This window comes from Ochotona princeps, chromosome 25 (assembly GCF_030435755.1).
Source record: "Ochotona princeps isolate mOchPri1 chromosome 25, mOchPri1.hap1, whole genome shotgun sequence".
In the NCBI taxonomy this organism is placed as follows: domain Eukaryota; kingdom Metazoa; phylum Chordata; class Mammalia; order Lagomorpha; family Ochotonidae; genus Ochotona; species Ochotona princeps.
In genome coordinates this window covers 10,358,836-10,380,027 of record NC_080856.1, presented here as the reverse complement: position 1 = coordinate 10,380,027, position 21,192 = coordinate 10,358,836, and the positions used below count along the sequence as shown (strand labels likewise).

Below are 21,192 nucleotides of genomic sequence, written 5' to 3'. Positions count from 1 at the left end.
AGACTCAGCTTGAACCCAGGTTGAGAGCTGCTCTGAGATCAACCCAGTGGAAGAAGCACTTACGACTGTGGTTAGGAATTTGTACTCGGGTCTGCCACTTTCCAGCTGTATGACTTTTGGACAAGTGACTTGAGTAATTTAATCTCCACTTGGGCGGGATAATAACACAGTCCTTGTGAAAATGAAGACAGTGTATGTAAAGCTTTTAACCATCGTTGATTTTGTCCAAGTCCCATGAATGCTTGCCATCACTGTTATTACCATTTGTGGGAAGAAATCAAGTCTTCATGCCAGTGAGAACCCTCAGCCATGTGGCAGTCATTACAGGAGTTGTTACGATTTTTCAGGAACCTTGTTTTTTTTTTTTAAAATAATTTGGTGGAAATAAAAATCTGTTTTATGTTTATACTTTCTTATGTTTATACTGTGATCAAAAATAATAGAAGCAAACCAATTTTAAGTTGTCATTTTCTGTTCTGTGGTTTGAAAACAATTGCTACCCGTTCTCTTGCATGTGTTCTGTGTAATGTTTGAGTATGTCATAGTGATGGTTTCCAAGAAAGAGAAAACAGAACACAAGCACATCATATTTCCGTACCGGAAAAAAGGAGAAAGGGAAAATGGGGGGTGGTGGAAGGTAGGGAAAAAGAAATTCATTAAGTTACTAATGCTCTGTGATGGGATTGAAAGAGGTTGTTTTCTGTGATGTTGAGGCAGACTTTATGCTAAAAATATATTCTTCCCAGTGCTCAGAAAGTGAGGTCCCGCCTCCCTTTTCCACCCTGAGTGTATCTTTTCAGCAGCTAGATTCCTACTTTGTTTTCTCTGCACCTGTGATCTGTCTCATATTACATTCCCCATCATTTCTAAGTCATTCCTGCGATGAGGCCTGAAAAATATCTGCTTTTAATGGTTTCTGGGTTTTGTGTCTGTTTACTTTTCATTTTTCAGGAGGTGTTGAAACAAGTAGTCCTGTTGTACTAACTCCTGTGATGACATGCCCCTCTGCTCATTCTGCGGCTCTTGGTGAATGATGTGGCTTGTATGGGAGCGCACTTTGCAGTGCAGTTGCCTGGAGCATTGTGAGATGTGGTGTATTCAACATGGTGGTTTATCTTTGTTTCCTTTCTTGGCATGTCATCAAAGACTCCCAGAGTGTCCTTTCTTTGTGTATCAAATACAAATAGAAGATAAGGATATTGAACAAATTTTAGATTCTATTGAATTGTATAGAGTGGTTTTCTTTCAGCATTTTCTTCCCAACTGTTACATAGAAAATGTTCTGTAAAAATTCTGGAAATAAAAGGAAATATAATCTAGGGAAAAATCACATCAGTTATGTTGGGTGAGAGGTTAACATACTTAATAAATTTATCACTCAGCTTTTCATTACTAAATGGAAATACCTGCAACAAGCTACTTATCAAGGGGAGATATTTATTTCTGTTAATGATTTTGGAGATTCATGGGCAACCCTGTTACTTTGGCAGATGGCAACAGAGTCCCAGTGTGGTGCAGAGCATCACATGGCAAGAAGAATCAAAGAGGAAGGATCCTCTGGTGAGCCAGGAAGCAGAGAGAATGGCTGGGCATGACTCTGGCTTTTGTAGCCATCTGGCTTAAGTGAACCATCTCCCGAGGGCGTGGCCCCCAGTGACATCAGAGCATTCTGTGAGGCTCATATCCCGAGTATCATAGTTGCATTAAGTTTTCATCCTCTTGATACCATCAACTTATGACTTTGGGGTTTAAAGATCACCATATATTTGGTAGACTTGTCCCTAACTGTGTAAGTAAAGAAAGCATTTATGTATCATTGAAATTCCAACAGAGAAAGTAGGCTACAACATGAACCAATATTTCCCAAAGAGTAAAACCTAGAGAAAAGCAGCATGAAAAATTTATATATCTAGTAATAAAAATTTACTTTGTTCTTTTTTTTTGGTTAAGATTTATTTTATTTTTATTGCAAAGTCAGATATACAGAGAGGAGGAGAGACAGAGAAGATCTTTATCTGATAATACACTCCCAAATGACCGCAGTGGCCGGTGCTGTGCTGATCTGAAGCCAGGAGCCCAGAGCCTCTTGCGGGTCTCCCACACAGGTGCAGGGTCCCAAGGCTCTGGGCTATCCTCAACTGCTTTCCCAGGCTACAAGCAGGGAGCTGCATGGGAAGCAGGGCCACCGAGATTTCAACCAGCTCCCATACGGGATCCCCGCGCGTTCTAGGTGAGGACTTTTAGTCTCTAGGCCACCGCGCCGGGTCCGTGTTTGTATTTTTAGAAAACTGGCTTACCAATTTGAAAATATGAAACCAGCTATGTTGACAGCTGGCCAACCCGGGACATTTGTGTGATTACAGATGGCTGCCAGTGTCTGACTTGGGGAAATAGTTTTAGGGGACCTCTAGAGTACTAACTGCTCCATTGGATGCAATGCAAAGCCAACATACAGTTACTAGGTTTGGAACGTGGAAGCCAAGGGCTTATTTCACCAGGCAGTTAGAGCAGCCGAAACGTGCCTGGTGGCTTCCCATGTGGCTTCTCAGGCACCCTCCCCGAGAGGAGAGGTGCTTCTCCAGCTGCCAGCAACCCTCTTTCTGGAGAGCAGTTTCCTTCTCAAAGGAAAATTAACTTAGTTCTTGAACTCTCTGAGAATTTAATGCAAAATAAAACCTAACAGTTAAATCTGATTTACTTATCTAGCTCCTTCTCTAGCCCCGATTTTTATCTTCTTTTAGGGCAAATTCTTTTGCTTTAAGTGAGCAAGTAAACTAATGGGCAAAAAAATTTTAGAATAAATAGAAAGTGGACTTATTTTCTCATGTAGTTTCAGCTGTTAGGAGCTGTGTGCGATGGTCATGCTCAAAATCATGGCAAAGTGCTTTGCTATGTTTTGGTTTTTCTCAAAGACATGCACAAAACATCATTGTGAAATAATCTAAAAAAATTGGCGTGAGAATGAACTAGTATTTCTCAGAAAAGCAGACTGTCCTTGGAATAAAGGTTTTGCATTATATTCATAATTCACTGACTCGTTTTGATGCTATCTTTAAGTCATTCTTAATGGTAAACTCTCAACTACCAGATGTCCTGTGAAGTTGTCTGTGCTGTTGGCCATACCAACTCACTGATGTTTCTTCTTGGAATTTGACCTTTGCTCCACCTCATCAATCTTCCCCCAGATTCTTATCCTTGATGGCACATTGCCAACCCTGACACCTTGCTGAATTCACCTGTGAAACATCTGATGCACGCAACTCCCCAGTGTGGTGTTATTACAGGCGCCCTTCTCTGAAACAGTTCCTCCCAGTGCACATTTCCTGCAATACTCTGTCTTCATCACATCTCTGTTCATGAATGCTGAGTGCCTTCTCACGGCCTGCCACATTATGCAGTGGAATTCTTTCTGGGTGCTGCTTGAGCCCTCGTCTTCTCGCCCACTGCTCCCTCTCAGCCTCCAGGTTCCCCAGTCTTGTTCCCTTGTGCTGAAATGGCCACCTGCCGTTTGTGCCCTTTCTCCTTGCCAGTCTCGTGTTCAGATCATACCCTGTTTTCAAGTCTCAGAGGATGGAGAGCCCATTCATTATCTAAGAATCCTCGATCTTCCCAGCTGGAATATTTGCTTATTCTAGATTTTATCTGTTATCTCTCCGCTAATAGTCTTTTATTCGGTCCTGTGTTACTGGTGTAGGTCTCTGAATTTCCACTCAAAGGAAGGCGCAGTGTCGTTATTACCTATTCCCTAACTCCTGCGTATGGTTTGGCATCTTAATTTTTTTCTATAAGCTCAGTGCAATTTTGATAATTGAATGAATTATTTAATATTTACTAAATGTGGATGATACACTTAAAGATGTTTTGGAATCTAAATCTTTGACCTATTATGGTTGTTAATAAATATTAATCTTACCTTTGTTAGTTATTACTATGAGTTTTAAATCAAAAATATCACCTGTCCAAAAAGCTAATGCCTGCCAGTATTTTGAACATTTTTTCTGTTCTTGCACATTAAGTAATGAACTTGCTTGTCAGTTTTGCAGTATGTAATCTTCCTAAATCTAACCGCAAAGGTTTCGGTCTTTTTTTTTTTTCTGTATACCTTCCAGTAAAGGGGAAGTAAATGAGAAGCTAGTGACTAAATCCACTTCAAGATAATGGAAAGTCCTAGTGCGTGCTGCTTGGCTGATGTGGTAAGGAGCCTTTCGGAGCACTGCCGTGAGACTAGATGAACCGCTGAGCCTTCGCTTTCAGACCACTCTGCACAGGCAGTCGAAGCGTGTGTGGCTGTCGACTACCATGAGAACCCGTCGAGACCTCTGCAGTCTGGTCATTTCAGCTCCCCAGACCATCAAGTGATAGGTTAGAAAAAACGTCCCAGATACAGATGAACCCCAAAGACTTCGTCAGTCGGGCCCTGAATGTTGGCTTTCAATCACAGCTGTTGACATAATTCTAGTGTCTATGCCTTGGGGCTCTGCCTACTCTTTGATGCACATTGGGTTTCCCGTTCTGCTCAAGGCCAAGCTCCTGGCTGCTGGCTTTGGATTGGCTGAGCTCCAGCCATTGTGATCACTTGGGGAGTGAATCATTGGACAGAAGATCTTCCTCTCTGTCTCTCCTCTTCTCTGTATATCTGATTTTCCAATAAAAATAAATACATCTTAAAAACAAAACAAAATTTTCTGCAGTATCTAAAAAATTAGTGATTTAACTAATGAGCAACCAGATTAACTAGACATTTGTGTATGAACACAGTGATGAGAATTGATAAGGTGGTGCTTGATAGTGAACATTTGATTTTCACTGATTTATTTATTCATTTATTTTTGTTTATTAAATGCAACTGTTGTGATGAGTTGTCTAACAACCTTTCAAGTAAGTTGAAAAAAAGTGACATGTGCTGTTTTGAAAATTTGTACTTTGTTCTGTGGGATTAACCTTAAGTAGTTATATAGTTGATGATTTGGTATGTTTGTTATAACTGCTATACTTATTTTCCAATCGCTCACAGCTGAAATGCTGCGGTTGACTCATCAGGGTCTCTGATGTGCAGGTTCCACAAGCCGTGTGTGAACGTCTTCTCTCCTTGAGTGACTGTTACAAATCTGTGTTACTGAATTCTCCAGTGGTTATGAATACACGTTAGGTGTTCACGACAATGGTTTTGGGAAGTAGAAATGAAAAAGACGCCCTTCGTTCTTAGTCTTGACTTTTTTCCTTCAGGTTATGCATCAGCCCCCAAGGAGTGGTGAACCCTTTTAACAGCACTTTGCTTGAATTTAAGACTTCTAATCAGCAGAAACAAATGATTTCACCAGAAAGAAAAACATGAAAAAAAAGAAAAAAGGAAAGAAAAAACCCTCTTGCTTTACTGCTGTGTACTCATGCTTTCTTTGTTCTCTCTTCTGTTTTGCAGTGAGCATGTTTTTGAACACGTTAACCCCGAAGTTCTATGTGGCTCTGACAGGCACTTCCTCATTAATATCAGGGCTTATTTTGGTAAGTGGTAGAATCTTTCTTGTTTAAAAACTTACTCATTACTAATATGTGTGGTAGTATGTGTATGAGAAAAAAAAATCTGGAATAATAAACCCAGGCAATGATCACCTGTTACGTGTGTGTGTATGTTGGGTTGGGAGACTTCAGAGAACTTTTACTATCCAGGTTACATATTTCTGTGAAATAGTTGAATGAAAATGGAAGCAGACATGTGTTTTGTTGAAAGAGAAAAAGCAAATGTATAACAAGAAACGTGAGATGAGACACAAAAAGCTAATGTAAAATTTACATCGAAGTGACATAATTAAGATCAGTAGAAATATAGCTGTTTCTTGAAATGTGTTGACATGATTTATGACAATTCTAATTTTCCCCCTTCTATTGTTTTGTCAAAATTTGCACTTAGATCTTCATTGTTTCAAAAGAACCATTACAAATAGGCAAAAGCAGTATCATTATCATCCATGTGGCTCTATCAACTTTTGTGCTAGAAGAATCACAGGTTGGCTGAGTTGTAGCTTCTTCAGTAGTCCATTTTAATGACCTAAAGTGAAGACCATCTACCATTACTGGTGGCTAGTCTAGTATAATTAAATGACTGTTAAGGAGAAAGATGTTTTAGAAAGTTTTTTTTTTTTTTCAGTATATGTAATGTTGTGATTGCTAGTTGTCATAGCAACAGGCACAAGAAAAATATTACAGACCTGCTATTTAGAAAAATGAAAGATCAGTAGGAAAGCAGTGACATTTTATGGCATGTGAAACAAGCCTAAGTGGGCCTAGAGTAAGGGAGGAATTTGAAACGTGGACCATCAGGATCCAGAGTAAGACGGCGCGGAGATGTGTGCAGGGCACGAGCCTGCCAACAGATGGCAGAGATGATGCCAGTGTGGGGTGCATTGTTTTGTGATCAGACCGTATCAGAACTTTGTCATATCGATTGTTGAACTCCAGGCCCGGGTTGTTTAAAGTTGTTATTGCTCCAGGAATGTGAAGCATTTTTTGCAGGAGCCCTTCCAAGAGGGACCCAAATAGAAGGAAGGCCCAGCACTGCCTGTGGAGACCAACACAAGGCACGTGGAGCGTCTGAAAGCTCCTCCTTAAGATGGATTGATTTCAGTACATGGGGTACTGTGTAGCACGCCGCATTGCCTTTTGCATCCTGATCTGTCCACCGTGTGTTTCTCTGAGATTGAGCCTGCCATGACCAACACACACAAAAAAAACTGTACAGATGTGTTCATAAAACTGAGACTGGTCATTACTTTATTTCATGTAGGATTGTATTTTATTCTGAGATTGTGCGCTTTCTACTTTTAAGTGTTAAATTTTCTTTCTGAAATGATGGTGATAGGAGTTTGGTAGTGTTATTTTGCTACTGCAACTTAGCAAAGACAACTGGAGCACTCCCAGGAGGGTTTTCAAATTTGCTGGAACGGGACTGACATGATGACTCAGTAGCTAAGCCTCTGCCTGCAAGTGCTGGCATCACACATGGACCCTGGTTTGTGTCCCAGCTGCTCCACTTCCCATCCAGCTCCTGTTTGTGGCCTAGGAGGGAAAGCAGCAGAGATTGGCCCAAACCTTGGGACTCCGCACCCACATGGGAGACCTGAAAGAATCTCTCGGCTCCTGGCTCCTGGCTTTGAATCTCAGCAGCAGCAGCCACTGCAGCCATTTGGGGAGTGAACCAACAATAGAGGATCTTTCTCTCTGTCTCTCCTTCTCTGTGTAAATCTTTGTTTCCAATAAAAATAGAATCTTAAAAAAAAATTGGGATACAGAAAAAATTTAATGCAGTGAAAAACCTAAAAGTCTGAGAACTGCTGGCCTAAAGATCCACAACTTCAGAAATTTACCTGCCTTCAGTCTGTGGAGGAACAGTACAAGCTGTCCAAAGGAGAAACTTTGAGCAGACTGGAGTCTACCCGGGGCAGTGCTTGGAGAGGAGGCAGACTTTAGATGCCCTCTGAAAACCTCTCTAATCCAGAGGATCCAAGATTGAGAAAAATGATCTGAGAAGGGATTTGCTGGAGTAAAACTGGAAGAAACTTCTGCCTTACTGGAAAACTAGAGGAAAAAATGGGGTGAATGGTCAAAGTGTAGGAATGAATTGCTCGCTCTAAAGGTTTCTAATTTGTCTGATTAAACAGAAGACTCGCATTCAAGGCAATATAATTAGTATTTAGAGTTATGTAAGAAGCTATGTCACTGTGTCAAGGATCATGCAATTTCCAGACAAGGACAAAAGTAGGTAAACATGAAAAGTGAAAGTGATGAGGCAATGAAGGTCAATTCCGTTTACACTGGCAATGAAAGTGAAAGTTATGGCAATTGAGGTTGCAAATGTCCTAGGATTTATGGTCATTTGGCCCTAATTCTTCCATTTATCTGTTTATTTTTGGTCTGTAGTAGCAAATGAGTCTTCAGGGGCCAGGGTGGTGGTGTCGTAAGCTAAAGGTTCTGCCTGTGGCACCAGCGTCCTATGTGGGCACTCGTCTGTGTCCCAGCAGCTCCATTTTGGATTCAGCTCCCTGCTTATGGCCTGGGAAGGTGACAGAGAAGGACTGTTACCTCAGGCCTCTTTAATGGATTGAAGAAATTCCAGACTGAGAAAATGCTTTCATGTGCTTGACAAGTTGTTTTTGAATTGTGTGTTGAAATTGTGGCAGTCTTTTAGGATGTGTAGTTTCTAGAAAGAAGGGAGAAGTGTTAAGTGCATTAAAAGTTATCATCTACATTGAAAAATGATATCTTAACATTTTTGTCCCAATGGATCTTTGGATTTGTTTTTTTCATTAAATAAAAAATATGTACTTTTTGGGTATAATTTGGTGGTAAGACAGTGGCCTCAAGGCAGACTTTTGTACCTTCTTGTTTCAGGGAATGCTCACGTGAGACCCCTGCCCCACATGTGCCAGGTGCTGACCTAAAGCCTTTACTGTGCTCATGCCTTACTCATCACAACTGTGGGATGAAGTCATTGCTAGTGTTGTTTTCTCTTAAACAGCAGCTAAATCAGTAGACGAGGCAAGTTAGTAACTTGCCACAAGTCACGTGGCTCATCAGTGGCATGGTCCCTTTGGCTTGCACAGGCAGCCGGTGCTTTTTTTTTTTTAGATTTATTTTTTCATTGGTAAGTCAGATATACAGAGAGGAGGAGAGACAAAGAAGATCTTCTGTCTGATGATTCACTCCCCAAGTGACTGCAACAGCCAGAGCTAAGCCAATCTGAAGCCAGAAACCAGGAGCCTCCTCCAGGTCTCCCACATGGGTGCAGGGTCCCAAGGCTTTGGGCCATCCTCGACTGCTTTCCCAGGCCACAAGCAGGGAGCTGGATGGGAAGCAGGGCCACCAGGATTAGAACCAGCGTCCACATGGGATCTCAGTGCATGCAAGGTGAGGACTTGAGTTGCTAGGCTACCGTGCCAGGCCCACAACCTGTGCTTTGTACATTCGTTTCCTTGCCTCTCTGGTGAGGTTCTCAGGTGTTTTTCTAGCCTGCTGAACAAATGGCAAGTCTGGATCTTATTCTTACAGTGTCTTGGTGTCGGTTCATAGGCTGTAGAGTGGTTACTGCACTGTGGTTTTATCCTTCTTACTCTGTAGGTCCAGTGGTCACTTCCCTTTTGACCCAGGGATGGTGAGGTACCCGGTGGTCACTTTCCCTTTTGACCCAGGGATGGTGAGGTGCCCGGTGGTCACTTTCCCTTTTGACCCAGGAATGGTGAGGTGCCCGGTGGTCATTTTCCCTTTCGACCCAGGGATGGTGAGGTGCCTTTGGCAGCGAAGGGATTTCTCTGGAGCATGCGTGAGCACTGCTGAGCCGGGGAGGCCTTCCCCGTGTGTGGGCAGTGCAGCTGCTGCGGGTCCCTGCTGGGCTGTCTTGTACATTTGCTTTGCAGTATTTTCGGGTAACAGAGCATACTCCCGACTGGCAGGAAGCTTTAAACAAACGAAAACCTATCATGTGGGAAGATTTTGAAAAGGTTTTCTTGCAAATGTGAGTTTGCACAGAGGGCAAAGTAATTACAGTGCGGGAGTAGCTCTTTGGTAGCTGAGGCTGCCTTGGAGATGTTGGTGCTCTCGGGAAGAGGCTCTGCCGGATGCTGCAGTGACCCCCGGGGGAGGTTTCTTTGCAGACACTGCTCTGCTCATGCATTTCTGGGTGAGGCAGCTCTGAGCCTAAGGACCAGCTCTTCTGTCAAGTAACTGTGCGCTTAGTGGCTTGTTTCCTGGCACCAGGGACACAATTACCTAACTGCCCTCCCCTGAGCAGTATTCTGAGAACCTGCCTTGAATATTCCAAGTAGAGGGTGACCCCAGAGGCAACTGGTGGTTTTGGGACTTCTGGATTCCTATGCTAGACACTGAAATTCTTTGAAGCTTAGGAGAAGAGGGTTGAAATGATAGAGCCATTACTCCCTTGACAAAGACAAAGTCGGCTAACATACAGGTAGAAACAGAAATCCTTTCTCAAGTATTGCTGTCTTTTACAGTCATGTGTTTAAAACAATTAAATATTTTTGCATAGATCACTGATTGTTGTTCATCCTACAAGCTGAAATCCAGTGATTTTGTTATGCTGTCTGTCTTTGGTTCTTGTTGCCTGACCCATCTAGGCAGCTCTCTGCCTAACTTAACTGCAGCCTGCTCCGCATAAGCCTTCCTGCATCAGTCCCGCCATAGTCTCGGGAGCTGCACCTGTCGCCACAGCCCACCAGCCAGTTCATCTTTAACTTACCAAGAAGGCTTTGCCTGATCTGCTGGGAATAGCCTCTGCAGTCAGAGTTTACTTCACTGGGACAAAAAAAAAAAATGAATCCTCCCTCCTCCCTTTTTTCTTTTTGAGAATGGTAAGGTAAATATATGGAGAAAATGCTCTTTTTAATTTACCCAAATGTCAGCAGAAATGGAAAAAGAAGTGTGTTATGTTGACATCTATGTATAGATCCCCACCTCTTTGGGAAGAAGTATGCACGCATGGACATGTCCATGTGCCTTTACACTTACACACACCCACACGAAAAGGCACCCAGGAATCATCTTTTAAAAGATTTATTTAAATTGGAAAGGTAGATATGCGGAGAAAAGGAGAGACAGAGGAAAAGATCTTCTGTCCACTCCCCAAGTGGCTGCAACGGCCGGAGCTGAGCTGATCCAAAGCCAGGAGGCAAGAGCTGCCTCTGGATCTCCCATGTGGATACAGGGTCCCAAGGCTTTGGGCCATCCTCAACTGCTTTCCCAGGTTAAGAACAGGGTGCTGGATGGGAAATGGAGCGACAGGGATATAAACCAGGGCCCACATGGGATCCCGGCAGATGCAAGGCGAGGATTTAGCCACTAGGCTATTACACTGGGCCCCCAGTAATTACTTTTTTTTTTAAAGTCAACAAAAAAGATTGAAAATTGAAATAGTAAATAAAATAAGCCCATGGATAGAATATTTTAAAAAGTATGTTTTGGGAATTGGTAAAGGAAATACTGATTGGATAGGAATCTTTAGTAACAAGAAATCATTTTATTGAATTCTTACCTAATGTGTTACTCTGCTGTGTGCTTTGCATGTATTATTCCACTCAGTTTTTGTTGAAAATTTAAGAAGGACATTTGTAATCGGTGCTCTATGCCACTAATAGGCATAAAGGTGAAATAATCTGGCCAGGGCTATTAAGCAAATTAATGAGGTTCAAATGAAATCTTCCCAACCGTATGCTCCATCCTCTCCTGTTCCAAAGTAAGGAGTGTGGCTGTTTAATTCTTTTAGAAATTTTACTTATTAATGTAAAAACAGAATGACAGAGAAACGGGGGAAGGGAGATAAACACACATACAGAGATCTTCCATGCTGTGGTTAATGAACCAGATATTCCCCAAATACCCACAACGGCTGGAGCTGAGCCAGACCAAAGCCAGGAGCCAGGAACTCGGGCCGAGTCTCCCATGTGAGTGACTGGATCCAGGTACTTGAGCCATCACTTGATGCCTTCCTGAGTGCATTAGGGATATGGGAAGCGTATTGAAAGTCGATATCCTTGGCTGTAGCCCAGCCTCCTCTGCTACAGTGGCCACTCATCAGTTCTTTTCATTCATCTGAACCCAGACTGAGCTTAAGGTAGCGTTTTGATTACTAGGGAGTATGAGTTATCCAGATAGAGATTCTGGAGCTGAGAATAAAACAAAGACACAGGGAAACTTGACAGAAGGGCTCTTGGCGTATGAGAAGCAGCACGTAACTGCCAGGCTGTTTCCGTTAGGAAGTAGCTTCCCTCCTTGGTCTCGAATGCAGAGCGGAGAGGCTGGTGTAGCGGGGGAGAGAGGTGTGATTCTCCTGGCCTTATCGGGTTGCAGCTTCTTGGATTCACCGTTGAAAAATGAATGGCAGAGATACCTGTGACCGCTGGTGTTGGAGGGATCAGATCAATGCTTGGAAATGGCAAAAAAATGAGGAGGATTCCGGAGCCATTGGCAGATCAGGACACCAAGCTGCCTTTTCCAGTTTGCAATGGAGAGGCTAGAGAGCCATGTAACTGTAGGTCAGGGTGGGAATCACTACCTGTAAACCAGTCAAGTTCGAAGGAGTAGGCAGTCAAGTGTGACCTGGTTACTTGGGCAGATAAGAATGCAGGGAGGAATAAAGCTAAATTTCCACAGCTTCCTTGTGGCATCAGCCCCTGTCTGGGAAAGTGGACAAGAGCAGGTGCGACGGTTGATGGTATTTTCATTTCACCAAACCCATAGAAATGGGCTATACAGATAAAGAAACCGGCGAGAGGGAAAGAGGGAAGAAGACAGCAGAGAAGTAGAGGAGACTGCAACCTTCTCGGAAAGAGGCAGATGTTCTTATGCCAGCTGGCCACAGATGAGTGCCCATTTACTCAATGTAGATCAGGGACCAACACTGACAACATTCTTTATGTGATCACCATTTTCTCCCTTCCTAGAACAGCTTTATCACAGGGACCAGATCTGTACTACTGTGTGCCCTGTGGCAATAATGGCAGCATAAATACTTAGTGAATGCACAGAAGATGCGCTGAGTGAATGAATGAACTGCAAGTGTCCGATTAACACAGGGAGCTTTTTGTTTAAAGTCATGGATTCCAAGCATCACTCCAGACCAATTGAATGAGAAGCGCAAGAGGCAGGAGCTGGAGGACAGCTGCCACCACAGTGTGAGCTGGCAGGATTGGGAACCAATGACTTGGTCTGGCATTGCCCGATTCTCAGTCGTCTCCATGACTTCAACCCAGGAGAGTGGCCCTCTGCTTCAGGCCATAGTAATTGAGGCTACAATGGGACGTGTCATTCTGTGAAGACACAAGCATGAAGTGGGGATGGATGTCTGTTGGCCTTGAAGAGAACCTCACCTCTGTGTTACTTACCTGGTGGCCAGGAAGGGAGCTGAGGGGAAATGAGTGTAGTCTTTCTAAAGTGCCTATGACTGTAGGAGTGACAGTGGCTAAGGCGGCGTTGGTTGAGATCTGGCAAGCAAACAGGAGATCAAGAGCGCACGTGTAGGCTTAGCCAACCAATAGTCTGAGACAAAGCACATAAAAACAAACTGAAACGCAAATGTTATGTTTGTTGTGAGAAATCACAAGAAACTTCAGGTTAGAAGCTCTAGAGAAAAGGATATACCCAAGAATCCCAAAAGGAAACTAGAGGCTACAGAGATCACTATAATACATGTCAGTGGCTTTGGTTTATCTCTTCGAATCCCAACTTTATGCCTTTTGCAAAACAAATAGGCCAAAAATCCAAGGAACAACTGCTTTAGAACCAGACATGTTTTAAAACTCGTGGCAGGTGTCTGTCCCAGCCATTGCTGCTGGACATACATTTCCCAATAGTTTCATATTTTCCTTTTAAACTCTACAAGTCAGTTATGTTTTCTTCTGTAATATTATGATCTGCTTTCTTAGGAAGCACTTAGTCAATTTTTGAGATCTGCTATCTTTGTGTTACTTGTGGGTTTGATGCAATTGGTTGTAGAGTTACTAGGATTTTGCCAAATGGGTATCTTAAAGTATGTTTGTAAAAAAGGATATGGGGTAGTCGCCGACTGTAAGATGTTTTATTGGAGAAATAAGCATCTTTAGGAAAGATTTGGGTCAGCAAGATTTGTGGAAAGGTTTTGTTTGTGATCCATTTTCCAGCATTGCATTCTTTTCCTGAATAGGAAGATGAGACAAGTTTGCACCTTAGACCACCTACCAAGCTGGGTCTCTCCTCCAACCCCCTTCCTCCGTGCCCTTTGGTCATCCTTTCTGCTTCTGCGAAGAGTAATACAGGTGATAATGGGCCATTGGCAGCCGAGCTTTTGCTAGATAGAGCTTTTATTTTTTAAAAAGATACATTCAGTTTCATTATAAAGGCAAATTTACAGAGAGAAGGAGAGACAAAGATCTTCCATCTGTTGGCTCACTCCTCATATGGCAGCAGTGGCTGGAATTGGGCCAATCTGTAAGTCAGGAGCCAGAAGCTTCTTCTGGGACTCCCACATGGGTGCAGGGTCCCAAGGCTTTGGGCCTTCCTCCACTGGTTTCCCAGGCCATAAGCAGAGACATAGATGGGAAACAGAGCAGTCAGGACACAAACAGCCACACGTGGGATGCTGGCACTTAGGGCTGGGGGGGCATGCATGTGCTTCCTGGGCTTTGGACATCATGGTTCTTGATTATTTGCACTCCTTATCTTCAGGGTTTTCTTTTTCCATTTCCATAAAAATATATGAGCTCTGTTGCTTTTTTTTTAAACAACAGACTGAATACAAAGTCTTTCGTTGATCTACTGTTTGTTCCATTACATTAACAGGCCAGCACTTCATTTGTCAGGAGCATGAGGAAAAAGCACTGGAGAGAATGTTTTTAATAACATGACATGCAAATTTCTGTCTTAATTTTACTGGTTATCTCTTAGATTAAAAACTGTTTTGTTTCTTTGAAGCAGGCCCACCAAGCTACAAGCACGTCCAAAAACTACTTCTAAAATCCGAATTTGTTTATGAGAGCTTTCCTGTTTACATTATAGGTGTGCACCAGGGAGAAGGATTCAAAGTGACATCAAATATGTGCGCATTAGGTAACACCATCTGCCCGTTTGGATCTGTGCAGCTTTTTAAAAATACTGCTCGGTGCTTGCCCACAGCCTGACATATTTCAGAATAGGGGAAGATTGTTATCCTGAGCCCTGGAGTGAAAAGCCTTGGTTTGAAGTTTCAGAAGATTTCATGTTCTTCTCTCCCCCCTCCCCCAGTTAGTTGTTTCCAAGCTGTTTGGCTTTTCAAAATCTGTTTTTTAAGAGTCGGGCCTTCCTTTGGAGGAGTATTCCCCATGTGCTACAGGGACTGATACCGCTGCCATTGGATGGTCCTTGAAGACCCTCCTTCTCCCCATCAGACAGCTGTACAAATAACCAGCTCTTTGCTGTGGCCTGCTGTCCCCACGTTAGAAACACTAATGGGTGGGGGGCATTGCAGTGCACACTCTAGTTCTGGCTGTTGCAGGAGCTTGAGGAATGAACCAACATATTAACAATTTCTCACTCGCTCTGTCATTCTGCCTTTAAATAAATTTTAGAAATAATAATAAAGAATATTGGGTGGAAGACCCATTCTGTTATAATGCAGGTGTCTAGCTAATGTGAGTCACACCCTAGGATGAGTCACTGCTTACATTTGATGGACTGTTTCTGGATGAGTCTTTATGGTTAGGAAAGCTCACGGGATAGTGCCAGAGGACACTCAGGATTTGAAAAACAAAATGGTAGACTTTTGTTTGGGTTTCTTTACATGAAGCAAGGAAATTACAATAAAAAGTCTTTTTGAAAAGTATTTGGAGATCCTTTGTCTACTGGGTTCAGTATTCAAACGGCCGCAGTAGCCAGGGTTGGGTCAGTCTGAAGCCAGAAATTTGGAATGCCATCTGGTTTCTCAAATGGGTGGCCTAAGCCTGAGTACTAGGGCCATTTTCAGCTGCTTTTCCGGGCAGGTGAGCAGGGATATAGAGCAAAAACGGAGCACAGGGGCTTGAACTCTTGCTCCGATGTGGGATGTCTGGCATTGCAAGCAGAAGCTTAACGTGCTGATCACACAAAGCTAGTCTTACTGTAGAGCACTGAGAGGATGAGTGAGAGAGTTGGCGCTTCAGGCTAACCAGTTGTTTCATTAGTGGTGTGACTTTGGTCAGGTCACTGTTCCTTGCTGGACATTTCTCATTCCTAGTGTGTAAATGAACCCTGCATAGTCCTTTGAGGACTGATATTCTGTGGTTGTGCTCCAGGAGCTGGGGGATCTGAGAAATCCTAAGGATAGTTTGTGTGATAGTTAATATGCGTGTTCATGTGATTTGCGTGGGGAACGTTGCGGATCTGTGGCATATCCTTGCAGTAGCGGAGGCCAAATCTTTGTAAGCCTGGAGCACAGGCCATGGCTAGTGTAGAACACTTAGTGCTGCTGTGTGAAGCAGTGAATGAACAGAGGCCTGGCAGTGCCACAGTGTGGAAAGCAAAGGGTTGGAGTGAAGATATCCCTGCCCCACTGGGAGTTAACAGCCACTGCCGGTAACAGACAAGGTGCTGTGCTAATCTGAACTGTAGACCGTCTCATAGCACTATGTGAGTTACATTGCCCTTGGGAGACATCTGCACCCTAACAGAATGTAAGTTTTGCCATTAATTCAAAAACTACATAATGTCAGCTAAACTAGCAGTTTTACATGGCGTTGCAATAAAAATTAAGGACCCTTGATGATAAATAATATTTCCACCTAGCAGTTGGATGTTCAAGGATCAAATAAAACATTTGATATTATAGACTCGCTTCTGGGTACAAGAGCTATGAATTCTTGATCTTCCTTTTTCTCATACATAGTCTCTTGTTCCTGTTATTAAAATGCTACATAGTAGTGCTACACTCCTCCCCCTTTAAGATCTGCTTATTTGAAAGACAGAATTAGAGAGCGAGACATCTGCTGGTTCACTCTAAAAGGGTCGCAATGGTCAAGGCTAAACCAGGAAGAAGCCAGGAGCTTGGGACTTTATCCAGGCCTCCCATGCAGATGGCAGGGCGCCAAGCACTCGGACCATCTTCTGTCGCTTTCCCAGGCTTGTTACAGGGGACTGACTCAGAAGTGGAGCAGGTGGGCACTCATTTGGGGTGCTGACATCTCAGGCAGCAGTTTAAACCACTGTACCGACCTCAGCCCTCTACACCCTTCTTTTTCACACTATATTGTCCCTACTCAGTGCAGGAAAAAAAATTTAATCATGTGAGAATGTCGAAGGAATAACCGAAGTTGAGTTAAGGCGTCTTACCAGAGGACTCGAAGCATTTGCTTTGACTGATACTTCCTTCTGGTTACCCAAATGTTCCTCTTGTGCTTTGAGAAGTCTTTGACAGAACAAAAGAGAGGGTGAAAAACCCCACTATTTTAAAATAATGTCCCCCAAATCCGTTTTAGAGAAGATAATGAAATCTTGTTTTCATGAAGTCAGAGGGGTCAAGATAATTTATTCTATGTTGATTATACATTCTGCTTCATATTCTAGCACTGTAACTATATTTGGAGAGTTTGAGATTCACGTGTGAAATGGTTTGTGTCCTGGAGGAATGAGCCTCCGTCAGACAGGGAAGGGAGGAAAGGCTGAGAAGAGAGCACACCAGAGCAGCGGTGGTGGGGAGGTGCTCACAGTGGCAGAGGGGTTCCGGGAAAGGTTGGTGGGGGTCACTTGATTTAGGGGGAGGTGCTGAAGCTGTCTTGGCCTCAGTTTCATCATTGGAGCATCATTATTCTTTCCTGTTATTACAAATGTGATTTCCTTTCTGGCCCGGAATCTGCAGTATGTAACAGTTTGGTAGGTCTGGGGTGGGGAGCACCCATGGTGGACAGCAGGTGCTCCTGCTGATGAGACGCGGTTTAGCACACGGGATGTTGCCAAGTCTTGGCAGTTGGGTGCCAACCATTCATGCAACGAGATGCCTCTCGTTCTTTCTGTCTGAGAAACTAACAGTTTTCTAAGGAGCTCTTTCTAGAAAGAAAAAAAGGAAAAACAAGAAATGTGCTTTTTGAAAGTTTTATGCAGGTATGGTTTATTCAGAACGTAAAGCTCCAGGAACTGGAAGTTCCGTAAGCTGTACTTTGAGAGTTGGCTTACAAATGTTTCTGGAGTCATGATTCAGCTATGGCAATTTTGTTTGAATATTATCCAAACTTGGAGGAAAGTAATATTGAACTGATCTTAATGGTGTTCTTTTATTCATAACTGTGAATCTTTTTTAAAAAAATTAGTGCTGAGCATAGAAAATCACATTGAAACTTTTAAATGTTACTACTGCATTTTCACTGTATTAAAATTAATTTTAATATAATTATTTTGAAATGAAAATTGTTTAGATGTTTAACATGAAATGAATGATTAAATGTAACATATTTCATGGGTGGTTTTACAGAAATGATAAACAGTAACAAGGACCCTGAATGTATTTACTGTTTTTCTCTTCTAGATATTTGAATGGTGGTATTTTCGCAAGTATGGAACATCGTTCATTGAACAAGTCTCAGTAAGCCACTTGCGCCCCCTTCTGGGAGGGGTTGACAACAACTCCTCCAACAATTCTAACTCCAGTAACGGGGACTCAGATTCCAACAGGCAAAGTGTCTCAGGTAAGGAAAGTTCTGCAACTCCGTTTCCTTACTGAACTGTTTCTATTGTCCTTACTAAATTATTATTGATACGTGGCTGTGAGTCTATGACAGTATGAATGGTTTTACTGAAAGATTAGACTTCAGAGAAAAATGTGGTTCATTCCCCCAGGTGGTTGGCACCCTGTCAGAGAAGTAAGGCAGATGTATCCAGGGGAAAGGAAATGTGTTTACTAATAGTTCTTGTTCTCCCTTTCGGTAAAGCAAACGGTCATTGCGGTCACTGTTACCAACCTGAGGCTTTCATTGCTATGCGCGTAGTTTCGCAGACCTGATGAATGGATGCATTTATTTCCTCCAGAATAATTGCAGGGTTTTTTTGCCGGTAGAGCTGATCACGTCACCCCTCTGCCGTACAGACTTCGTTGGCTTCCGTTCCCCTGCGGACAAAGCCTTATTCCGGATTCCACAGCACAGCGCAAGCTACGTCCATCCCATCTTGCGAGCTTCGGTGTCCGCACGACCAATGTCTTTCCTGGATTTCGGCTTCCTGCAAGCCTGCCTTTCATTTCTGGAGCATGCCATTCGTCTATCCCCATTCAAATCAGAGAGCACCCCTTGGGATGCCTTCCCTGACAGATTATACACAATCTCTCCACTTTTCTTGTCCCATAGTATTTTTAGCTTTAGCAACATTTATCAAATTTCAGTGTAATTTTAAAAAAAGATTTATTTATTTTTATTACAAAGTCAGATATATAGAAAGGAGGAGAGACAGAGAGGAAGATCTTCTGTCCGATGTTTCACTCGCTAAGTGACTGCAACGGCCGGTGCTTAGCCTATCCGAAGCGAGGAGCCACGAACTCTTCTGGGTTTCCCATGTGAGAGCAGGGTCCCAAAGCTTTGGGCCGTCCTCGACTGCTTTCCCAGGCCACAAGCAGGGAGCTGGATGGGAAGTGGAGCTGCCAGGATTAGAACCGGTGCCCATATGGGATCCCGGGGCTTTCAAGGCGAGGACTTTAGCCGCTAGGCCACGCCGCCGGGCTCTTCAGTGTAATTTTTAGCATAGTGCTTTACAGGAGTATCTAGCATCTTGCACAGTGTCTTTGAAATTCAGTGAACGCTTGAAGGCATTAATCCTGTGCTTTCTCTGCTTATCAAACAAAAAGGAAGGATACAATTTCCCAGCTCTCTCTTCATCCAGTCAATAAACATTTCCTAACTGCTTATTATCAGCCTGGGTTTGTGTATATTCTTATGAATATTTTGATTCTAAGAAGTCAGAGTCCTTATCCCCATCAAATTTTCTGTGGCCTGGTTCTGTGAGGGAAACTGACTGTGCTTTAGAGAATAAATGAGGAGTTCGTGACCACAGTGGCAGAAGGGGCTTGGTTTTTGAAAGAGAGGGCACCAGTCCTGTGACTTGAAGGAGAACAAGAAAGAAATGAGAAGACCTCAGGTTAGGGTTTTTCCTCCTCCTCCAGAATAACTCAGTCTACATTTCCCACCGGGCTATAAGCATCAACACATTTTGCACAAAGCTTTGATTCCAGATGTTGATTTGGTGCTCTGTTTTCACCTTTTAATTTGAGAGGGGTGAGGGAACAGAGAAGAAAGGAGGGAGGGAGAAGGAGCCCCTCCCTCAGTCTGTTGATTCACTTCCCGGATGCTCACTATCAGCGGGGCTGGGTCTCGCTGAAGCCAGAGGCCAGGAACCCACGTGAATGGCAGGGAGTCAACTACTGTAGCATGCACCTGCTGCTTTGCAGGGGGTGTGCTGGCAGGTAGCTGGAATCAGGAGTGCGGTCAGAACTTGAATCCAGGGCATTCAGCCTTAACCGCTTGGCCATATGTCCTGCTTATTATGCAGTTCTGTTTTTTTTATCTGAGATTTATTGTTTATTTGAAAGAGTTACAGTGAGGGGAGAGAATCAGAGAGAGGGAGAGAGAGATTTTACTTCCACTGGTTTGCTCTGCAAATGGGCACAGTAGCTGGGGCTAGGTCAGGCTGGGGCTAGCCAAGAGCTTAGAGCTCCACCTAGCTCCCCCACATGTTACTAGTGGGCTGGAGCCAGGATTCAAGCCAGTGCTCATAGCAGACATCAGCATTACAGGTGACAGTTTAACCCACAATAATAATACCAACCCCACGGCACTCTTTAATACACACTTTGCCAGTCAGTTGTGTGTAGTATGGGGCAACTGTTGTATAAACTTTTTTCACTCAGAGAATACATGCACGAGAGGTTGCACTACCCAAGTAAAATTGTCTGGGGAACATCATAAGTTCATTTGCTCTGTGAAAGACAGGCCTGGGCAAAGCAATATATTCTTCGACAAGATACTGTAAAAAAATATGGCTTATTATTAAGCCTAATAATAAGAGTCTAATGAGCAGTCTTAATTATTCAGTCGCATAACAAAAGCAGTTGTAGATAACTGTCACTAATTTGAATCTGTTGCAAATACCCTATAGACTAAATATGCTATTCTCTGACTGGAGTTGCAGTTTCTGAATGACCCAGAACATTTTAGAAAATTAGCAGGTTGAAAAGAGAAAGCATCTAATCTGAGGCTATTCTGTATAGTGAATACATTTATATTCTTGCCACCTCCTCATGCTGTCTGCCTAATTTGAATCTCTTGACATGGGTCTTCAATCCCATGAATAGTTGATCATCTTATTGCCATAATTATTTTGCCTTGATGAAGCCTTATTCTTCACATGAATCTTGACACTGTTATTGTGGCTGGTGCAACAGCTTAGTAAGGAAGAATCTAAGCTCTTAAAAATGTATTAAACGTTAATAACCTTAGAAATTCTCAGTTTTGTTTTTACTGGTTTTCTCCTTAGCTAAGATTCATCTTGAATATTTTTTTAATTCCATTACTATTTACTTAGTGCCTGCATTCCATGTTTTCATTTTTACCCTGTCTAATAAACACAGCATTTATGACTCTCCTGCAGGTTCAAGCAGTCTCCTTTGGAAGAGTAGGGCGGTGGGCACTCGACATGGTGGGCAAGATTCTGCTGTGGATGTCACAT

General features: G+C 43.0%; 1 protein-coding gene across 6 annotated transcripts in view; it reads left to right on the top strand.

Moving 5' to 3' along the window:
* Positions 1-21,192, top strand: part of ST7 (suppression of tumorigenicity 7) — a 201,647-nt gene that overhangs the window by 90,995 nt on the left and 89,460 nt on the right. For all 6 annotated transcript variants that reach the window (XM_058655027.1, XM_058655030.1, XM_058655026.1 and 3 more), the window contains exons 2-3: positions 5,420-5,502; positions 18,008-18,167. In XM_058655027.1, coding sequence (XP_058511010.1) covers positions 5,420-5,502; positions 18,008-18,167 — 243 coding nt within the window. The remainder of the gene's footprint in view (positions 1-5,419; positions 5,503-18,007; positions 18,168-21,192) is intronic.